The following is a 20007-nucleotide window of genomic DNA, read 5'->3' on the forward strand; positions in this document are numbered from 1 at the left end:
CACTTGTTCATAGTAGTTTAAATTAAAGCCTGGAATATCTGCAAGAGGAAACGTTTTGAAAAGTCTGGTCTCTTGTGCTCAGTGTTCTTCACTGGGCACAGTATATACTTACACATGTCAGTCTTCCTGCAACCTCTTGATGTTCCTGCCTGTGTGCGGTAGTGGTAGTGGGGAAATGCACATCTACATGTGTGTGAGCACATCTGCCTACCCCTGGAGAGGTTAAAGTTATTTGGGGTGCATGTGGGTGAATTAGCAGACCTAACTGTAGGTGGGAAGGCTGATAAGAACAATTTTAACTTTGTTGAATCTTGGGTGACTGTCTCTGTCTTGAAACCTTTGACTCTTTTATAACAGGTAAACTATTGCTCTTAGGTAAGAGCAGGAAACTTATTACTCTTACTTCCTTTGGTCTTAAGTAATTATTTTAGAGCAAGATGGGTAATAGCTGAACTAAAGGAATATATGGGAATTCTGTTGCAATTCCAGCTGGAGCAGCTCTCAGTTAAGCCCCTCCACTGGAGATACCCGCCCCACGTTTGAGATGCCGTACTTGATGTGTGAGCTGTCACTGTGAAGCTCGTTGGCTTAGCAAAGGTAATTTGAGCTAATCTTTCTACCTTTGCACTGGAACAGAGTGACAGCATTCATACACCCAGTTCTGGGGGCTCAGCAGGGGGTGGTAACTTGAAGAAGGGCTAGTAACTTTGAACTATAAAGAGGTATGCAACAGTGTTTGCATCTAACCAGAATTTATCAACCAAAATGGTAAAAATAACAAATAAAATGTGTTTGGATATGTGTTTTTAATTTACTTGCTTGTTTTTTTAGGCTCGTATGCACAGTGGACTGCAGTTGTTTGGGAACTAGCTATAAAACTTCTTTCTCTTCATCCCTCTGCTTTCCTCCGTCCCTCTACTCTGAAGTTTTCTGTTGTAGACAGAGTCCTTCCACTACATGAGACAGAGAAATCCACCTACTGGTTGCATTTCTTCTCTTGGATAGAAATCTTTACATAGGCAACACCGTTTTGTAGTCAAGGAGTGTATGTACAGCTTTCTGGAGGACAGCATTGACAGAACTGTTGCCAGTGGTTTTCGAAAACAAAAAGAGGTGATTTAACTGACTTGTCTTTAAAAGTTGTACTGCTTTCTTTGGCTGTGTGGATGACATATTCGGAGTGGGTGTAACACTTCCATTTAGTAATATTAGGAGCATGTGCTGCCTAATGCTTTTGTTTTGATATGATCTAGAGTAGGGTAGACTTCTGAACCGTTTCCTTCTCTTCATCACCCCTTGGCATCCTCAGTACAACAGGTCCTGGAGGGAGGGAGGGAAGAGGAGAGCATGGACCATCAGTGAACCAACATCTCTGCTTCCCTTCCTCTCTCTTCTTCCCCTCTTTTCTGCCCTTGTAGCAATATTGCTGCAGTCTCTTTGCAGATGACCTTTGGTCAGCAACACTGACCAAGTGAGTTCTTGGTTTGGGGAGGGGAGACTTGGGAAAAGCAAAGGTTTCGGCTTCCTTCTTCTGCTTCTCCTTCCTCCTCAGGTCTGCAGAGCCTGGGAGAGAGGCAAGGCTGAGTGACTCGGTGTTAGGGAGAGGGGGATGGGGCATCGCTGCTGCCTCTCCACACCTCACTGACAATGTTGACTTGCCTTGCTGGTTGGAAACTGCTTATCTACGGAGTTAATCAAATGCAGATCAGCGTTGCATTCCTTGGGCTGAACTGATTCTTCTCGCTCCTGTGTTTTGCAGATAGGGATCCCGGATTTCATGAGTGTGTTTTCAGGGAAAGGCAAATGACATCTTGGCTGAATCCCAAGGAATGGGGTGGGTGGCAGAGTTTATATATGTGCTGGGGGTTGATTTGGCTCTAGCTGCTGTGTCAAGTTCACTTTGGCAGCTGAAAGATGCAGAGAGAAGCACTTTCAGAATTGGAGACAGTGAGGTAATGAGAAAGTGACATAGGAAAGGAAGTGGGGGGGGGGGGGGGGGGGAGGGCTCAAAACGCGCCTTGACATCATCTGATAGGTTTTCCAGCCTGTGCAGCAGCTATTTTTATGCTTTCAACTCGCAGTATTTACAGCTCAATAACAGCCAACTTGCCAAAAGTGGGGGTGGTGGTATATCCCAGAGTGGGTTGGGGGACTGAAGAGCCGCTCACAAGCCACGGCAAAGGTCCAGGTTCCCAGGCATGCCTGCTGCTGTTGCCTTTTTTTACATCTGCATGGTGGTTTACCTTTGGCTACCTGACATGTCTAGGAGTTTTCTGAATGCTGACTGGCAGCACTAGCTGTCACCAACTAGTTGAAAAGATCAGAGTGTGTAAACTTCAGGCTCTTCCTGAGAACTGGAGAAGCAAGAATGTACAGTGCTCCCAGCTTGATGTTTCTACTTCTTCCTGAAGGTCACTGTTGGTGGGAGGCAGGATCCTGGGAATATCCAAAGCAAACTCACATTACATAAATGTGATCCTTAGCTGAGAAAAAGTAAGCGACACAAGTGTCAGTGTGACGTCTGTATTTATTCTGAAATATAAAATGAATAGAGTCATAAGACATCAAAGCTTTACAGTGATGTAGGTTCAGCTTTCTATTATTTTTCCAGCTTTTGTCTGCTTACTAGAAATATCAGAGACAGTTCTTCAAATATAGTGGGCTCATACTTACTTCTAAGGGTTCACCTGGCTTAGACCTTGACTGAGGTCTTTCTCACATTGCCTGAGTGTGCATATATTGCAGCTGTTTGCCAGTTTTTAGCAGTACATTGTTTGGATTTCATCACTAAATTGTGTGCATGCAGATTCTTGCAGGCATTGTGTCGTTGAGAACATTATTACTGGGGGAAGGAAGACAGAGAACCTGCTGCAGGGAGGACTGGAGGTGAAAGGAGGAAAAAAGGCACATTTTAGGTTGGTGCGAGTGGATTGTCAGCAAATTTTCTATCAGCTCATTAATTTGAATTTAAAGAATACATTAATTTTTGGGGATAAAACTAATGATGCAGTTTTGTGTTACAGTTAAGCTGATCCAAAGTTTAGCCTGTGTCAAGACTGGTGTAGTCTCTCTCTCTCTCTCTTCCCAGCTGTGTTCACCAGCCAGGACCTCTGGTGCTCATCCCACCTCTTGGTAATGTTGTTTAGTAGGCTGAATCGTGTCATTAAGATACCATATGAATGTCAGAACTGGTTTTAAGGAGGCTAAGAGAAGGACAGGAGAAGGTGAACTGGGGAGAGATCCTTTTGGTGGTAGCAAGCTTTAAGCTGTAGCACCTTGCAGGTCTGATGCTAACTTTGCACAGGCAAAACTTTGTGTGCTCCTGGAATTTAAAGGTCAAATATCTATGACAGGGTTAGAACTTAACTTGAGGGTGGTTCACTCTTCTGTATTTCTCTTCTAGCACAGAATGGGAATTTGAAAAAGCTGCTGCTTATATGCTGTATTGGCTTTTGAGGATAGAAAAATAAAAGAAGAGAAAGTTAATGACTTTGTTCAAAATAGTGAGTAAGTAGTGATAACTGGCATTCAAATACAAGTATTGCATTCTGTGCACCAGGCCTCAGAACTGTGCACCAGGCCTGTGCACCAGGCCTCAGAACCAGCAGCAGTATCTGTGCAAGCCATATGTGTACCTGATGTTACTTTTTATTTCTGTGTGAGGGTTTAAATAGTAATGCAGTGTCTTGAGGAAGAATACATTCCCACAGTCTGTATCTTATTTCACCCTGGAAAGTCAAAGGATGTAAGGCTCAATAGATGTCTCAGGGACAGATTATGAAAATTGGGCCTGATGTTTTCCAAACGAGAAATCTGTGGCAAATACCTAGGTCCTGTTGACAAAGGTGATCTTTCTGCCAACAGCACTGCTGCCAATTCCAGGGTAAAGGTTGTGCAAGACACTGAATGTTGGACATGCATTGGTGTGGGTTGATCCTACTTTTCTGGAGTGGTTAAGCAACTGAAACTGTTGTTGGAAATCCTACCTCTGCCATGAAACGGACCTTCCCTTCTACCTTGCTGATTTCCAAATTAACTGTCAAAGTTACTCATCAGGCCTTACTTGTTCTTACGGTGCATTGACATTTCTGTCCATGTGATCATTGATCAGATTTTCAAGATCTCTTACCAGGACATCAGGATCCAATAAAACAAATTAAACTTTTGTTTAACTTTTTGATGCTCATCAACATCTGACAGTAGTGTCAGTGTTTCATACAAGACAGGTTGCTCTTGGTCTTTACTCATCTATCAGAATCCATATTTTGCAATAAGGTACCCCACAAGTGCTAGCTTGTGTGTCAAAGATATCTTCCAACCTGGGCCCCTCGGAGCTTGTCTTCTTACAGCATGTAGGGTATTATCCAAGTCCTTTTTGGAGTGTTCTGGCCCATCTTTTTCTGTTTTGGATAATTGTTCCTTCTTTCAGAACACTAAATAACACTGTAGGACAAATTCGATGCTGTAGGACAAAATTTTAGAATATCTTGGTCAGCGAATAAAAGATTTATCTACCTACCATTGAGCCAATCAGGTGTTTTTCTTTCCAAGCTGTTTTCTACATAGGAAGAAAGGTATGTCTGCATACATATCTGCAGCTCTGCAATAATACATTGAGAGGATCAAATCTGCATCAAGTTGGAGTTGTCAATTATAGCAGCAGAGGATTGGTTATATCATCAGATTGCCAAAACTGGCAATATATTTCATGTATTACTAGCTGTTTGGCGCCTCTCTTCTTTCAGTTCTTAAAGTTTTCTTCGTCAGAACTTGGGCAACATCTTAGGGCTGTTTTGGCAATACCGGGGTATTGATGAGTCAGCTGGATAGAGCAACCGGCTCATATGTCCCAGGCCTTGTACACTGTAGTGAGCTGCTAGCTCAGAGGCCCTGATTGGCAAAGTAATAGCAGTTTTTGACCTCTGTAGCTAAATCTTGTTATTTCCACTGTCCAGGTGGTGTATTGCTTGCCAGAAGAAGTAGGACTCAGTCTGGCACAGGATAGTTGTTCTTTAGTTGTTACAGTAATTATGGGACCTATCTGCACAGAGTATCAGGCCTGATTCAATGTGCAGTTGTGTGTTGTTGCTGAAAGGGGAGATCTGTACAGTGTGTTTCTTTCTTCCCTCCTTCGTCCTGGCTTTAGCACTCTTGTGGTCTGCCAGGTCAGCTTCCCGAGGCAGCTCTCTGCAGCGTCACGACTGCTAATGCTCACGCAAAAGCGGGCTCATCTATTTATGCAGTAATTTGACCTTATTGGCCAAAGTTCATTGTGAAACTGAACCTTTACCTGACTTTTACAAATCCTAAATTTAAGATGGGAGTTTGTGTTGAGTATACATTGGTAGTTTAGGAATAACGCGATACGGAGCTTTATATTATCACCAAAGGTATTTTTTTACCCACAGGAACTTTAGAGTTTGTATTCTTTCCTGAGTGAAGGTTGAACATTCTAAAGTAAGAAGAGTACTGTTGAAGGTACTCAGAAATGTCACTGATGCCATCTAGCATCATTATTTAGTAAACAAGTAACATTCTGTATATTAGTTTTTAGTTTGTAACTTAAAAATATGTTAGATTGTTTTGTTGCTCTAGTGCAGCTTATGGGAGAGTTAAAGTCATGCTTTTTAAATTTGGCTGATCACCACTTTTCTTAGACATTAGCTTCATTATTAGAGACTTATTTTTTTCCCCTGTCGTTGTTATTCCAGCCTTGCTTTATAAAATGGCTTGGATGCCTGTCAAACTATTTGGAGATGAGAAATTTCTGTCTTGATTGGGAGCGCAGAATATGAAATGGAGACTGTTCCAATAGTGTTTAGAGTATTCACCTTCTTATTTTTGTAATGTCCATGTGCCTATCTTTGCTTCAGGCTTGTAGGATGACACCAATTACGATTAATCTTTTTTTCTCTGGAAAGGTACCAGAATACTTTTTTTCAGGTATGTGTACTCATTGGACAACTTCCCCCCCCCCCCTCTTTTTTCTCTTTCTCTCAGACTTCATTGCACCTTTTCTGATGCATGCTTAGTGAGATTAAAAACCAACAAAGCCACCAGCTGTACTGGTGAGAATACCTCCTGGCTGTTGCTCGGATGGAGCGTGCTTTTCCCTGGCCACTTCCAATTCCAGTACCATGCTGGGTAGTACATATAACCAAAGTTTGTCAACCATATGGCATCTGTTCATACTGCACATTAAATAAGCTCCAGGTGAGATGACTGCCTCCATACAGGCACAGATTCTGAAGTTTTAGTGCTTGCAGTAGAGGGTTATTGATTGGGGGCTGCTGGTTATCTTCAGGTAGGTGTTTCTACTAGGTTGGGAGAATGGATTTAAGGGAAGAAGAGGAGAGAATGTGCTTGTACAGAAGTAGGCTGCTGTTACTTACATGTGGTCTCAGAGAAAATGCATATAAGAACTCTGTTTCCCAGATTATCAGTTTAGCTTTCTCCACAAGTAAAATTCCATTTCTAATAGTTTAAACAGGAAGGGACAAAAGGCAGTGTGGCTTCTGCACTCAAGAGTGGTGGTGTTCTAGCTGTGTGCATGGCGTGCTGACAGTCGGGAGGTGCAGGGGGAGAGAGAGTAGTGCTCAATCACATGATATTGCCTGTCTGGCAGGTGTCTGTAGTGTGAGTAGAGAAACCAACTGTTCACTATTTTGGGTGAATGAGGTTGGCTGTTACTGCAAGTGGCCCCATGAAGAAGTCCACGCATCTGTTGATAAGCACCGCTCTGCATACTGGGATCCTGAATGCTTACAGCCGCTTGCTGAAACAGTGAAGTTTCTGTCTGAGCTTTGAGATAGTAGGAAGAAAAGTTTTGCCAAGAGCCTTGCTGATTTTAATCTTTAGATGTTGGCTGTCAGGATTTGTCTCTGCCTCGAGTACCTCTCTGTTCCTATGCAAGCACAGCTTTGGAATCTAGCAGTAAACTAATTTTTTTTTCCACTCTCCCGCTTGGTGCAGTGACCGAAACCTGGTAGAGAGGGATTGTGGTTGGGTCTCTTGTGAGGATTAAGCACCCCTTCCACTAGCCTGAGACGCCTCCTGTGTTACAGAATCTGCCTTCAGGTCCAGGGATTTCCTCTAATATGTTGGATAAAGCCAAGACACTCCAGCCTGCCTATGTCGGGATTGTGCCGCTTGCAGAGACTGTGTCAAAGCAAGGGAAGAGCTGTTCAAGCACATATCAGGATTCATACCACAGCTTACGAGAAGGTTAGCAGGCTCTGCTTTCTTTGTTGTAGGCACTGTGTAATTGGTTTGCGGGTTGGGGTTTTTTTTTTTCCTTTTTTTTTTTCCTCTTGCATATTGAATCTGCCTGCTTTTTCTTTTCTGGGCAGTAGTCCAGATTTTGGGTTTCCCACTGACTCCTGTGACCTGTTGTCCCTGAGGGCGCTCATAAGCATGTCACAGGACGAGGTTGGAGTGCTGTATGTAGTGAATTGCAGTGCCTGGACCTTGGGACAATTTCACTTGCGTTTGGAAGTTTTAATTTCAGAGTTTAAATTTCGTCCTCTCCTGTATGTCTATAGGGCTCTTGTGAGCAATGTTTTAAGGCTGTTTTACTGAAGATGTAAAGGCTTGTTCTGGACTGGCAACTCTGCTTTGAAGGAGATAGAGTATCATGTTTTAAGTTTCAGTATGTTGCTGTTTGGAGAGTGTGGAAGGAGTGGGGTCTGTATATCTAAATGTGATTCTGTTTTAGATAATGGTATTCTCCTGTAAATATATCTGATTTTTTATGGAGGTTTGACAATTCTGAAAGATTTGTCAAACAGACAGATAGAGGTCAAATTTCAGGGAGTGATATCTACAAGGAAAGAAGATCTGGAGGGATTGATAAAAGACTGAGAAGATGAAAACAGACCGTGATCCATTCATAGTGTGCAGCATAATCAATAGCAACAAACAGGAACCGGGAGAAGATTACAGGCAAGAATGGCAGAACATAACAAAATGCCGATGGCAAACATAACAAGATTTATGTTGTATCAGAAATACTGGATCCATCTAGTTACAGGTGAGATTTTAATAGGAACGTGCAGGAGTGAATGAAGATCTTGAGCACAGTGGCCTCAGAAATAAGGTGATGACTGATTTTGAGAGTGAGTAATGTGATCTGAGAGGAGAGGAAAATGACTTTCAGTGACATTTTGGACAGAAAAGTAAAGTGAAGGGTGGTAGGAGTTGAGGACAAAAAGCCAGGTAGAATAAGGCCATGTTTGTTGCAGAAAGATGGCCAGTGTGTGGAAGATGATTTTAGCAGTTGCATTTAGAGGATTTTTCTCTCATATGCAGCTCTAGGCCTGCTGAGTCTGCCAAACAAAACTGTTAAGTTTCTACCCCCTGTTGTCACTCCCCTTACCAAGCCTCTTTAACAGATATCAAGAGTTAGCTTGTTATTAGATTTTTAAAACATTGCTATTTTTGTTGCTTGTTTTCATTGGAATATACTTTGTCAAACAAATAAGGAAAAGGAAAAGAAAACTGAAGTCACAGTCCTCAAATTCAAGTTTGGGAGTCATAAATCTATTAGTATAGGCAGTATTCCCAGATTACTTCGTCTGCCCTGGAGGCAAAGAACTGCAGCACATCAATCTTCGGAGGAAAAAAACCAAACCAAAATAAAAAAAGCCAGAACTTGCAGCTGTCTTGTATTTGCAAGGCATTGATTTTCACAGAAGGTGAGCACTTGGCATTTGAATGTGCCAGGATGCATCTTTCATCCAGTCGCTAAATATCACAAGCTCTACAGTGGGATAACATGCCGAATGAGGAAAATGCAATTCTGTAGTACCTTAATCGACATAAAAACGTTTGCTGCTGTCTCAAGTTGAAGTGAATTAAGGTCATTGAATACTTGTACAATTCTGATTATTGAAAAAGCTGTGTTGACTCTGCAAAGTCTAGCAATATCACCAGCCTACCCCATGTCTAATTCATGTTACTGTAATATCATATGTGATGAGGAAAGCTACTTTCTACCAGCTACCAAACAGGAATGGTAGGGAAGAGAAATAGATACTGCCATCTTCTTTCGTGTCAGAAGAGAAAAGAATAACCCTTTAGTTTTGCTGCTGCTCCATTCCAGTGTCCTGCAGTCTCGGGATGCCTGTTGTATTTATGCTGTAGGATGCACTGTATTTTGCAGAGCCAAATCTTACAGGCAGTGGAGAAGCAGATAGACTCACGTGTAAACCCTTATGGAAGCTCTGGAAGTCCAGAGTTAGCATTGAGCTGAAACTGTAATGACTGTTGTACCTTAGTTTTGGTCCCCCTAAAAATGGGACATCTTAGTTTTGTTATCGCCCAGGACAGAAAATTCATGCACTTCTCTTCCTCACTCTTTACCACACACAGGTGAATGGGTGCCAGTCTGCTTTCTCCTCTTTATAAAGCTGGGCAAATAAGGGGTGTCTGTATTATGCTGACAATGCTCATACCTGTTCTCTTAATGAATCTCACGGGAAGCGGCTATCTGGAATAGACTTCATCTTGTTTCCTTGCCTCTGGAAAACAGATGGTGTCCTAAATCTGATTTATTTATGTTTTTGAATTGGGACTTGACATTGAAGTTTGGAACTTGCTGATCCTTTCCACACAGAAATGGATGTGACATAGGGAAGTCAAAGAACATATGCCAGTATTTTTCAAAGTATGTGTTGGGGCAGTTATTTGTAAAATTCCTAGAATTCAGGAATTCATAAACATGTTTTCTATTCAAGAATGCCTTGGAAAGATTTAGTTTTCAAATACCAGAGCCCAGTTTACAGTTCCTAGACCAGTTGACACAACAGTATGGTAGCCCTTAATGAAAGAGAAGAAGAGGAAATTGCAAGCTTTAGAAAACTGCAGAAAGCTACTCAAAAACCAGTTAGCATTTATGTGAGTCTAGCTTACAATTAAGTACTTCCAAAAGTAAATTCCAACTTTTCCACCTCTGTGCAATGTCTTTCATTTGCTGCTCTTAAACTAAACACTTTTTTTGGCAAGTCCTCCTTTCAAAAACGTTCAATGTGAGTTGGGGGCTGACAGTGAAACTCACCTGTCTTTTTCCAAGATTTGTGTCTCAGGGCCCAGACACACGAACAGGTTCCTGCATGCCATCTGATCTGCAGTAACTGTGTGCACATTCTTGGTCCACAGCAAATGTGAGGTAATTTGAGTTAGCTTAGCCTTTGATTAAACTATTAATATCTGTTCAGTACTTTGAAGAGATCAGGAGTCATGCAAGTGCTTGTTAACATAGGGCTTTCTTCACGAGTGATCTAGACCTTATTGTTGTAAGCTGAAGGGCACCTGAAGGTAAGGCCGGTCGGTGGCCGTACCTCATCCAGTAGAGGGCAGAAGAATCTGCACGTGTAGACTTGGAAGCTCTCAACACCAAGGAGATCCCCAGCAAGAGGGCAGCCCCTGGTCTGAGGCATGTCGCAGGAATGCAGGGTGACATTTTTCTGTAAAGGTTGATCTGCATCTTCCTAGTTCAGAGTGGACCTGAAGATGCTGTGGGAGATGCCAAAGCAATGCCTCATGCAAATGCATGGGTAAGGAACAGCAGAAACCAGTCACAAAATGCAACAGGTGCATCTCTGAATTATGGCCAGATATGTCCCACAGTTCAGAATTATTTATGCAAGTAGTGCTCTGACACAGAAGAACATAGAAGATGTGTTGAACGTACGGGGAGCTAAGCTGCTGTCATTTCTTATGGCAAATCCAGAGGCACACCAAACATAGGTAGTTAGACTCCCTGTAGCCTCGTGCTCCAACCACTCTTTGCAAATGTGCAGCACAGTGACTGTGATTATGCTTAAAAGGTAAGAGGTGCATGAAGGTAAGATAATGATATATTAATGTGAGGTGCCTCAAAGTTGGCAGTAAGATGGCAATTTAAATTTATTTTTGCTTAATTCCCAGCGTGCCTCATTTGACTGTGAAGACTTAGAGGTGTTTCAGGGTATTTGTTAACTTTATAACATGACTGGGAAGCTTAGGGAAAGGGTTAACACTGAATGACCAGGGTTTTTACAAGTCAGTGGTTATCAGTGGAAGGAGAGTGGTAGCATTATCCCTGGAGTTGAATTCACATATTTTTTTGGTCCTGCTGCCCTAATGTGTTTTTGGTTTTTTTGGATATGACATGTTTTCCCCTCTTGGAGTTTACTGAACTATTCCTGTCAGTGTAATGATCCCCAGCTGTTGCTTTAGCCCTAGCTATTTTCATGCTGGGAATGGGAGGAGGAGGAGAGGAACAGAGGCTAGGTTGTTTACCACACTGTGATCTACTTCATTTGTCAAAAAATGGCTACTATAATACTTTCTTTAGCACAAAGTAATACTAAAAGGAAAGAGTTGTAGACTTGGACCTGCAAGAGCAAGGAGAGGTAAGGACTCAACACATGCAGAAAACAAAAAGAATAGAAACTGGGTGTGGTGCAATGAGTGCAGCTGTCAGTAGCATTTATGCAGACAATGCTTTGAACTAGTAATGATACCAAGTAAAATTTGCAGTAAGTACTTTCCTGCCCTGTCAACTGAATTTTCTTCACAGTTAAACTGAGCGTCATGTTCAATGGCAGTGGTGCTGGGGTATTGATAATCCCAGCAACTGGGAAACATGTTAATAAAGCTTGAAAAAACTTGTGTGGCTTTCGAATTATTCATTATTTGATAATTATCTGTTGTTTATTTTTTGAAGAAAATATCTGTATTTATACTTTTGAACAGAAAATGACTGATGCTTAGACTTCCCAGGAGCTGTTGAAAAGCAGATGCTTTTTTGAAATCAGAACTATGATACTTAAGCTCAGATTGCCTGTTTTGCATCCAGAAACAACTTCTGCAGTTAACATGCTTGTTCAGAGTCCTTGCCAGACAGATGTCACTGTGACTCTCCTGCCCAAAGAAGATAAGGGTCAGTGACAGCTGTGGCTTCTGCTCGTGTTTTTGGATCCACATCAGGCTGCCTGTGTAAATCTTATCTCAGTACTTTTATCATCTATAAGATCTGTCACTAGTCACTTCAGATTTTTCAGCATTCTGTCACACCTGCAAGTCATTGATCAACAACTTAACGAATATCTACACCAAAAATAAGTGCCTGCTTAGATCTTTCCTTTCGTGCCCCAACTCCCATCTATCCAGTCTTTTCTGAGCATTGAGTTACTGATCTAGTCACCTGCTGCATCAATAAATTTCGATCCAAAATGTTAAAGCAGCACATTTCTTGGCAAGAACCTCTGCAGCCTATGGTAGAAAATGGGATATGGCTCCTGACATAGCTTAGGTTTATCAAACAAAAAGATGTAGTGAGCCTATGGGGCAAATTGTGTTCCTTTTTCTTGCAGGAGGCCTGTAAGTGGATGCATAATCTGCTGAATGGTATTAACATGGAGCAGAACTCATGGTTTTCTTTCTTTTACTTGGGATAGCGGAAGTAGATACAATGTTTTTCCCTGGAGGTATATAAAATTTACTAACCTGATATCTCCTAACTAAGAGCAGACCTGCAATAGCTGAAGTACATTGCAATATGGTAATTACTAATAAGAGCTACTAAAAAGAGTTTTTTGCTCATCAGTATATTCAGGATTTTTCCTGGTGTTCAATGAGATGGGTAGAAGAACTGTGCAGGTCACCTACTGTCAAAGTTTATTTTGTATGTAATAAAGTAAGCATTCTTCCAAGAAAACAAAGATTTGAACTTTCTAGTTTGCAGTTCTGCCATCTAAAGTTAGACTAAGCCTAACAATGAGGCTAACAAGAAATGTGTAAGAAGGTCAATAATAAGGAAGAGGTTATTTTGCTCTGGGACATGGATTCTTTCTAGAATTGACAGGGAAAATTGGTGAAATCCAGGCTTTCTAGACAATCTCATTTGAATATAGCCTTTCAGAAGTAAGCAGCTGTAAAGAAAATCTTTTGTAAAAAAATAGCTATTTGAAAGTTTTCAGTAGAAGTGTCCATAATGGATTTTTCTCCATGGTAGGGACAGGGATCATCTGTTGCAGCCACGCTTATAAAGAACTCGTTTTGTGGTCTCCATCCCCAAAGGCAGATCATGGAGCTGAAGCACAAACTGGAGTCTGAGGGCCTGTCACCTTTCTGAGGGTACTTCCCATAACGTCTCTGCTGCACCCTACCAGCTGACACATTTAACATCTTTTTGGTAACCTTCCTCACTGAAACACTTGTCAGGGCACAAACATTGTGCTCCCCAGCTGGATTGTTGGGGGGAACCGAGTGATGCCCTCTGGGTGACAGAAGGAAGAGATCCACTTTTGACTTTCTCTGCGTGGAGTTTCCCCAGCTTCATGCTGCTACTTGTTTCTCTAGTATTAAATGCGTGGAGACTATAGCTGTGTTTTTTGTAGGAACTGAATGTGGCAGTAGCTATGTTCTTTGGTTACTCATCTCTGCAAATTTCACAGCAGTGCTGGAAGCCAGGATGTACAAGCTCCCTTTGCGGAATTTGGTCGGTATTACAAGCAGCATGTAACCTGTCCCTGCAAATAGTTGTGGGGTTTTGTTTCTTATTTTGGTGAATGCTCTTTGTGAGGCTTTTTTGATGCTATTTTTCTTCACTTTCACTTTCCTAAGCTTTCATGCCTCTTTCTGTATTATACTGACATGTAAAAGTCCTTCTAAGCCTGCTTGCAGCTCACACCCTTTTCCATGCTCTGATGTCAAATTCTCCCTTTTCAGAAGTGGAAGACAACATTTTAGAAGTAGATGCTAAACCTTTGTGCCTCACCAAGAGACTGTTTTACTGCTGCGAATAATAGCTGTCCCATTGACTGTAGGCAGTTTAGACCGAGGATTGTGTCTTCAGGACTGACATGTGACCGTGAATCTAACTACGGCAGTTGCAAGTACTGTCACCACGTAGCTATCTCCCCTATCTCTTTGCTGGAGGGAGCAGCAGAAAGGAAACGTGTCTGCCCTTCACTTGCCTTTGTTCATTATATTAGCGAAAGCCTACCTCTATTAGCAGTTGGAGAGAATCTTCCACTGTGTGTAATGAGTGTGGGAGTACCTGCTGCTGCCGGCAAGTCTCCTCGGTGCCCTTCAGTAGAGGACTGAGCCAGCAGTAACATTTTAAACATCTAGAGAATTTGTCCACCAGTCTGAAGTCAGTGGTCATGCAGGCCATTCTGGACTGCTGGGTTTTTTTAGTTTGCTGATTGTCCTGTTACACAGAATTATATTATTTAGATATTTATAGCTATGATAGCACTTAAGAACCACATTAAGCCTCGTAGCTGGATTTGTTTTCAATGCTGTGGATCTTCCCTCATGGAAAAACCCAAGGAAGTCGGTCCTGGAGATCTGTAGTCCAGAGGTTTGAAAGAAAGTAAATATCCAAAGAGAAAGGAAGTAAAAAGTAGTAGACAGATGTTGTATGATCACTGTTTAAAGAGTTTGAGGGAATTTGGTGTGCTTTTTATGTGTAATGCAAATTCTGGGGATCAGCTTCCATACTCGGCTGCTGTGAAGGAACTGATTTCTAATGTAGAGGGATATGATGGCCATAGCTGAATCTTGTAACTTTTTTACAAGTAGAAACAGAATTGTAATAGAATTTGTACTTAAACTGTAAAGAAGGTGTCAGATTGTTGCAGTACAAGGGCTGGGATCTTTATTTGAACTTCAGATGCCATGATTGTGGCATGTGTTCTTTGCAGTCTTTGAGAAAACAGCAAAGATGTTTCTCTCTACCATGAACTGAAGAAATATGGTAACTCCTTGTAGCATTCACCTGGAATTCTTGCTAAGAGAGGATGCTGGGGCTTGGGCAAGAGCTGGTGGCAGGAATGCTAACCAGATAGGGAATGCTCTGAGTCTTTATTTTGCATGCAATATGCATGCTGGGCAAAACCACTTTTGTTCCATGTCCCATGAAATAACTGTCAGCACCATCAACCAACTGAAGCTGGGAGATGCTCAAGCTAGCTAATTTAAAATTATAAGGGCCAGCTTTCTGAGTTCCCTATATGACCAGTTAATTACTTCTTCCAAAGAACTGCTGGCTTTGTATTTAAATTTGCATACTTCTAAGTCCTTTTTTCTACCACTTGCGGAAAAATGCAGTTGCTCTCCTTTGCATTTGGTTTCAGTAAACCAAACATCTTTAGGTGGTTAAGAATCTGAAATTGTCTTGGAAATACAGAATTGTTCCACGTTTAAGTGGAAAACCCAAAAACACAGCTCATATGTCGAGGCGTCCCAGCTGTTGCCACAGAAGTTCTGTGGTATCTTGACCATTAGATGATTTCTGTGAAGGGAGCTTTTAACTTCTATCTGTAGAGGGTGCCCTGTGGCAGAAGGAAGGCTGAATCATTGGGCCAACACCACAGTCTCTGGCAAATGTTTGAGGAAGTTTTTGGCCTTGATCTGAGAGGCTGTTAGTACACTGGAGTGCTGTGTAGTAGCAGAAGTTGCGGCATGGGGGGTGAGCTATGAAGGAAAAATATTACACCATGTCTCTTGTTGCTGAAAGAGGCATGGAAGGATTTCCTCATCAATTTTAGTATTATAAACATGTCTAATCAATCGTGTTTCATGGATGTGTCTTGGCACTGTCTTAAGACTTGATTTTTTTCTGCTTAATAGGAACACACAAAAACATATTATCCCTTGAACCTAGAGTTTTAAATAAAATGAAAAATTGTTCAGATTCTGATGTATCTCCAAATGTGTTTTTTCTTTTTTCTTCTGTATAATTTTTCAGAAAAAATATAAACAACTCTCATGTCTCATCTTTAAGGAAAATAAAAAGGTTGGAGCTCTTTCTTCTTCTAGGCCAAGATATCTCTCTCTTTACAAGAAAAAAATGAAAAGGGTTCAAACTTGTTTTTCCCTTGTGTAGCTTGCCTTTTGTACTGTCAGACAGCTAGTAGATCTGATTGTCAGGATATATCTACCCATTCCTTCTTCTTCCTTCATTTGTCCCCATCTGCCACGTCATATTAAATTATCTGGGAGAATTTCTTTCTAGGGTCTTCTTTGCAAGGTGGTTAAGGGCAATGTTAGTTCCTCCTTGTTCATTGTTTCATGGAAACATATAAATCAGTCACAGTATAGACTGTGACTCAAGTTTACATGGGGAGTTGGGAAATTCTCTGTGTTTTTCCCCCCTCAAGACTTCTTTTCCAGCTATAGATAGTAACAATGGATATATAGATGGCATCAACAAGCACTGATTACAGATAATATTTACTGTCTTACGATACTGGTGTGTCAATTTTAGGTAGACCTTTCCACCTAGGTATTTTGTTACAGGTCATCGTGTTGAATCATGCATGGTAGCCAGATTCCATAGATATGGATATGTGCCTAGTTATTCACACGCTTAATTTTCACCTAACCAGTATTACTGGGACGAAATGATTTTATAAAAACCTGTACCCTGCACAGAAAGCAAACCAACTTTTCCTGTTGACAAGCTTGTTGCACATTTTTATGTTGCATATGTTACTAAATATACCAGGTTACATGTATTTCAGGTTAATTTCGTAAAGTTCTATTCTATTTTAACAGTTTCAGTGAGTGCTGAAATGGACTATTAGGTGTACCAAGATTTTGTGATGAGTGGGCTTCTATGCATTCAGTAGAAAGACTTATGTACTAATAGTAACACATTTATCTGATTTTAAAATTTTAGTATTAAAGAAGAAAAAGCTGGCATTGCATTAAAAAGTAGCAATGATTAAAATGGCATTAAACCCCCCTAAATTTTACATGTTTAATGGAAATGGCAGGAGTTAAATAATGAAGGAAGAATGTAAAGGCAAATGCTGTTTTTTATTTTAAATAAGCATAAAAAGAACCCTACAAAATTCAGCATAACTTTTGTAGTAATAATCAAGTTTGCATATATTTAGAGTCATTATACATGAGTAGCACCCGTGAAATAAGCAGGTTCAATTGTGTGCAATATTGAGGACTGAGACTGTAAATTTCTAAGACTATGAACTGGTTCTTCCTTTTGTATCTGCACATTTTACCACCCCAGAATGCCAATGTTGACTTGAGCCTTTGAGAACCACCGACAGGAGTAACTATTCTGTCCTGTCTGGAGGTTAGATCCTATTATGTTGTGATACTTGGACCATGCTACCGCTTTTGTATGTTTTGTAGTGCTATGTCCTAACAAAACTAAAATTGCTGGCTTTATCTTCTAAGATAAAGCCAGTGATTTTAAACTAAACGGTGGCTTTGTCTTCTAAGTACAGTTTTTAATTAACATTAATTTGATTTCCACATTGTATCAAATTTGATATGATGCCTCAAAAATGACCTGCTGAGGTAGCTTGTTGTTCTGTGCTCATGGTGTGAGCCAGCTACCTTGTGGTAATATGTGACGATGGAAATAGATCCTTTTGATTGTGTATTTGCTTCTGATTCCATATTCTTTGGGGACCAGTTTCTTCTGTAGGTTGGGATCTTTGATTCTGCTAAATTAACCATATCAAAGAATCCGTATTTGTCTGTCTCCACTAAGAAAGCTGTTTAATGTCTCATAACATTGACTCACTAAAAGATCATACATGCAAGTATTTCATCATCCTTTGAAAACATTTTTTAAAATTATTCCTATTTCATATTTCTCTTCCAACAGCATCCTCCCAACAAAAAGGGACTATTGCCCTGTACCTGGTTTTTTGTTTCTAGTAGCCAAAACTAGTCTTCTGGAACACAGTCATATGGACAATGCATCTAATATGTCAGCAGGCATGTGTAAGCTGCATGGCATGTCAGTGATTTTATATGACTCAAGAACATTTTGAGCTGTAGAAGCTTTGAAGAATGTGATTTTATCAAGAAACAGGCCCTTCTTGTCCTGAGGGTGAGAGTCAGTTGATTTTTTCTCTTCCTCCTCTTTTTGTGTTCTTAAATGACCAGTTACTCCTTTTTCTGTATGTTTCAGATGCTTTTAAAAGCTTCTGGACATTTGAGAGCCTGAAGGCTTTTGGAAGTGCTGGATGGAGAAAAACAAGCCTAGTGTTATGTGACCCACATTACATCCTTGGATTATTACTAGCACATCTACTGTGAAATATTTTGAAAGTTGTTGCTTTGGAGGTGAAGGATCTGCTCTGTCTTTTAAGAATCTCTTGATAGAGGTTTTAGGTCTACATCAGGCAGAATTGTACTCCTGTTTTCACCTGTACAAATTTTTAATGCTCTCAAAAGCTTACTAAGAGGATAAGAAAGAAAAGTTGGTCATGAAAAAAGTTTCAAGTCCTCTATCCTAGGTCTGCCTTTGATGCAGCTGTATGGCGTTCTTGGTTGAACCTCCTGTTTGGCTTTGTGCCTACAGTCATCTCTGTTGGACAAGCACAGCTGGGTAAGGAGTTTATCAGTGTTCCCCAAACTGATATGAGACACCTGCTCATCTAAGCATATTGCGGCAGAACATGCTGATTTCTGCAGTGCTGCTAAGAAATGCACTTTCATCATTCATGTCACCTGCAATAGGGAACCGCTCCTGATCCTAGTTTTGTTTCCCATTCAGGATCTGCTTCACAGCCTTCCGCTTTGGGTGTAGGGAGAGCGAGCCCAATCCTACTTCTCACAAAGAGAAGACCACAGCATGAATATAAATAAGTGGCTTTTGCCTCTAGTGTGAAAGGTTCTTGTAACAGTTTAAGAGACCAAAACAAATTATCTTTCTATTCTTTACCCTGCCAAACTCCATTTTCTCCTTAGTATGGTTGCTAAGGAAGAGATGAGGAAACTGCTTGCATTTTAATAGCAGCCGTTGTTGCTGCAGTAGAGAAAAGAGGTAGTGGAATGTGAGATAGTCTCAAATAGTAAAGAAATAAACTTCTGCTTAACTGTCCCTTTGCCCAGGCTTGCTTCAAGCTATTCTTTAAAATGCATTGAGATGAATAGAACGGTATGGCTGCTATCCCAACAACAGTGAATGCTTGCAAATTGTGAGGATCAACAGTGTACCTGCTGCTTCTCCTTCACCCCACAGAGGGACATGAATTTTTGGCATGCCCTTGCCAGGGTAGCAAACTGTCATATAATCCCTGCAGTTTGGGTGTCATTTACAGTCTGCTTCACTTAAATGCTTCTCTGTTAACTGCACAGTCTGCTTAAATGCAAAGCCAGTGTGTATTCCCCATCAGCAGTCAGTGGATTAAAATGCTGTTAGGCTCAGAAAATTGCCTTTAAAAAAGGCCCGAAAAGTTGGCTTTTCTTTGTTGGTAACCCCCATTCTAGCACATTCTGTGCGATGTGGGGGGTGTTGTCGACAGCGCCAGAAAAACGCAGCTCTGAAAAAAAATTAAGTCGTCCACCTCAGCAATTTGAATTATTTTCAGAATTGATTTTGACCATTGTATACTCACTCATTGATCACAGACTATCATAGCTGAATTTTTATTACAGCTTCTTGTGGACAGTACAAAAACTTGGTAATACTAACCGCCCTTGGCTGCTTCTGTACAGAAAGGTGTTGCAACTGGAGCTTAGCAGATGCTGCTCTTGCTGGTGTATGAACCAGAATCTAATCTGGCTTCCCGTTGAAGCATGAAAGAGCTAATGCGAGTCAACATTTGTTTTGTAAGCAGGCACAGCTGAAAAATGATCAGAGACCATTTTTGGTGTGAGGGAAAGGTTTTCTCACCACATCTCCAAGGGACTAAATTCAGTCATAAATGCGGGATATAACCTCCACTGAAAACAACGGCTGATGTGCTGCATATTCCAAAGCTGAATTTGGCATTGGCTACTGGTCAAATGTGACTGTTTAATCAGAAACTAGGAAAAAAATTCTCCTCTCAATGTAATTAGAACAGCTGCTGCTGGCCAAGTAGTAAGTGGAAAGGTGGCTTTACCCTTCAAAGCAGTAGCAACATGGCACTGTGATATTTAAGTTAGAGGTTCTTACCCAGTTCTGCACAAACAGCTGTGATGCTTTTGTTCAGCAAATATCCCATGTCGTCAAAGTCATCTTTTATGGTTGCATATTATAATTAAGTTGGT

The 20007-nt window shown here is 41.0% G+C and overlaps 1 protein-coding gene across 5 annotated transcripts in view; it reads left to right on the forward strand.

Moving 5' to 3' along the window:
- The window catches only part of MRTFA (myocardin related transcription factor A), a 102538-nt gene that overhangs the window by 42880 nt on the left and 39651 nt on the right, over positions 1-20007 (forward strand). For 3 of the 5 annotated variants that reach the window (XM_072868506.1, XM_072868498.1, XM_072868523.1), the window contains one exon: positions 7065-7224. The exons of the other annotated variants lie outside the window; for them this stretch is intronic. In XM_072868506.1, coding sequence (XP_072724607.1) covers positions 7065-7224 — 160 coding nt within the window. The remainder of the gene's footprint in view (positions 1-7064; positions 7225-20007) is intronic. 5 annotated transcript variants of the gene reach the window in all.

The sequence above is a fragment of the Ciconia boyciana genome, chromosome 1 (assembly GCF_034638445.1).
Source record: "Ciconia boyciana chromosome 1, ASM3463844v1, whole genome shotgun sequence".
Classification (NCBI taxonomy): domain Eukaryota; kingdom Metazoa; phylum Chordata; class Aves; order Ciconiiformes; family Ciconiidae; genus Ciconia; species Ciconia boyciana.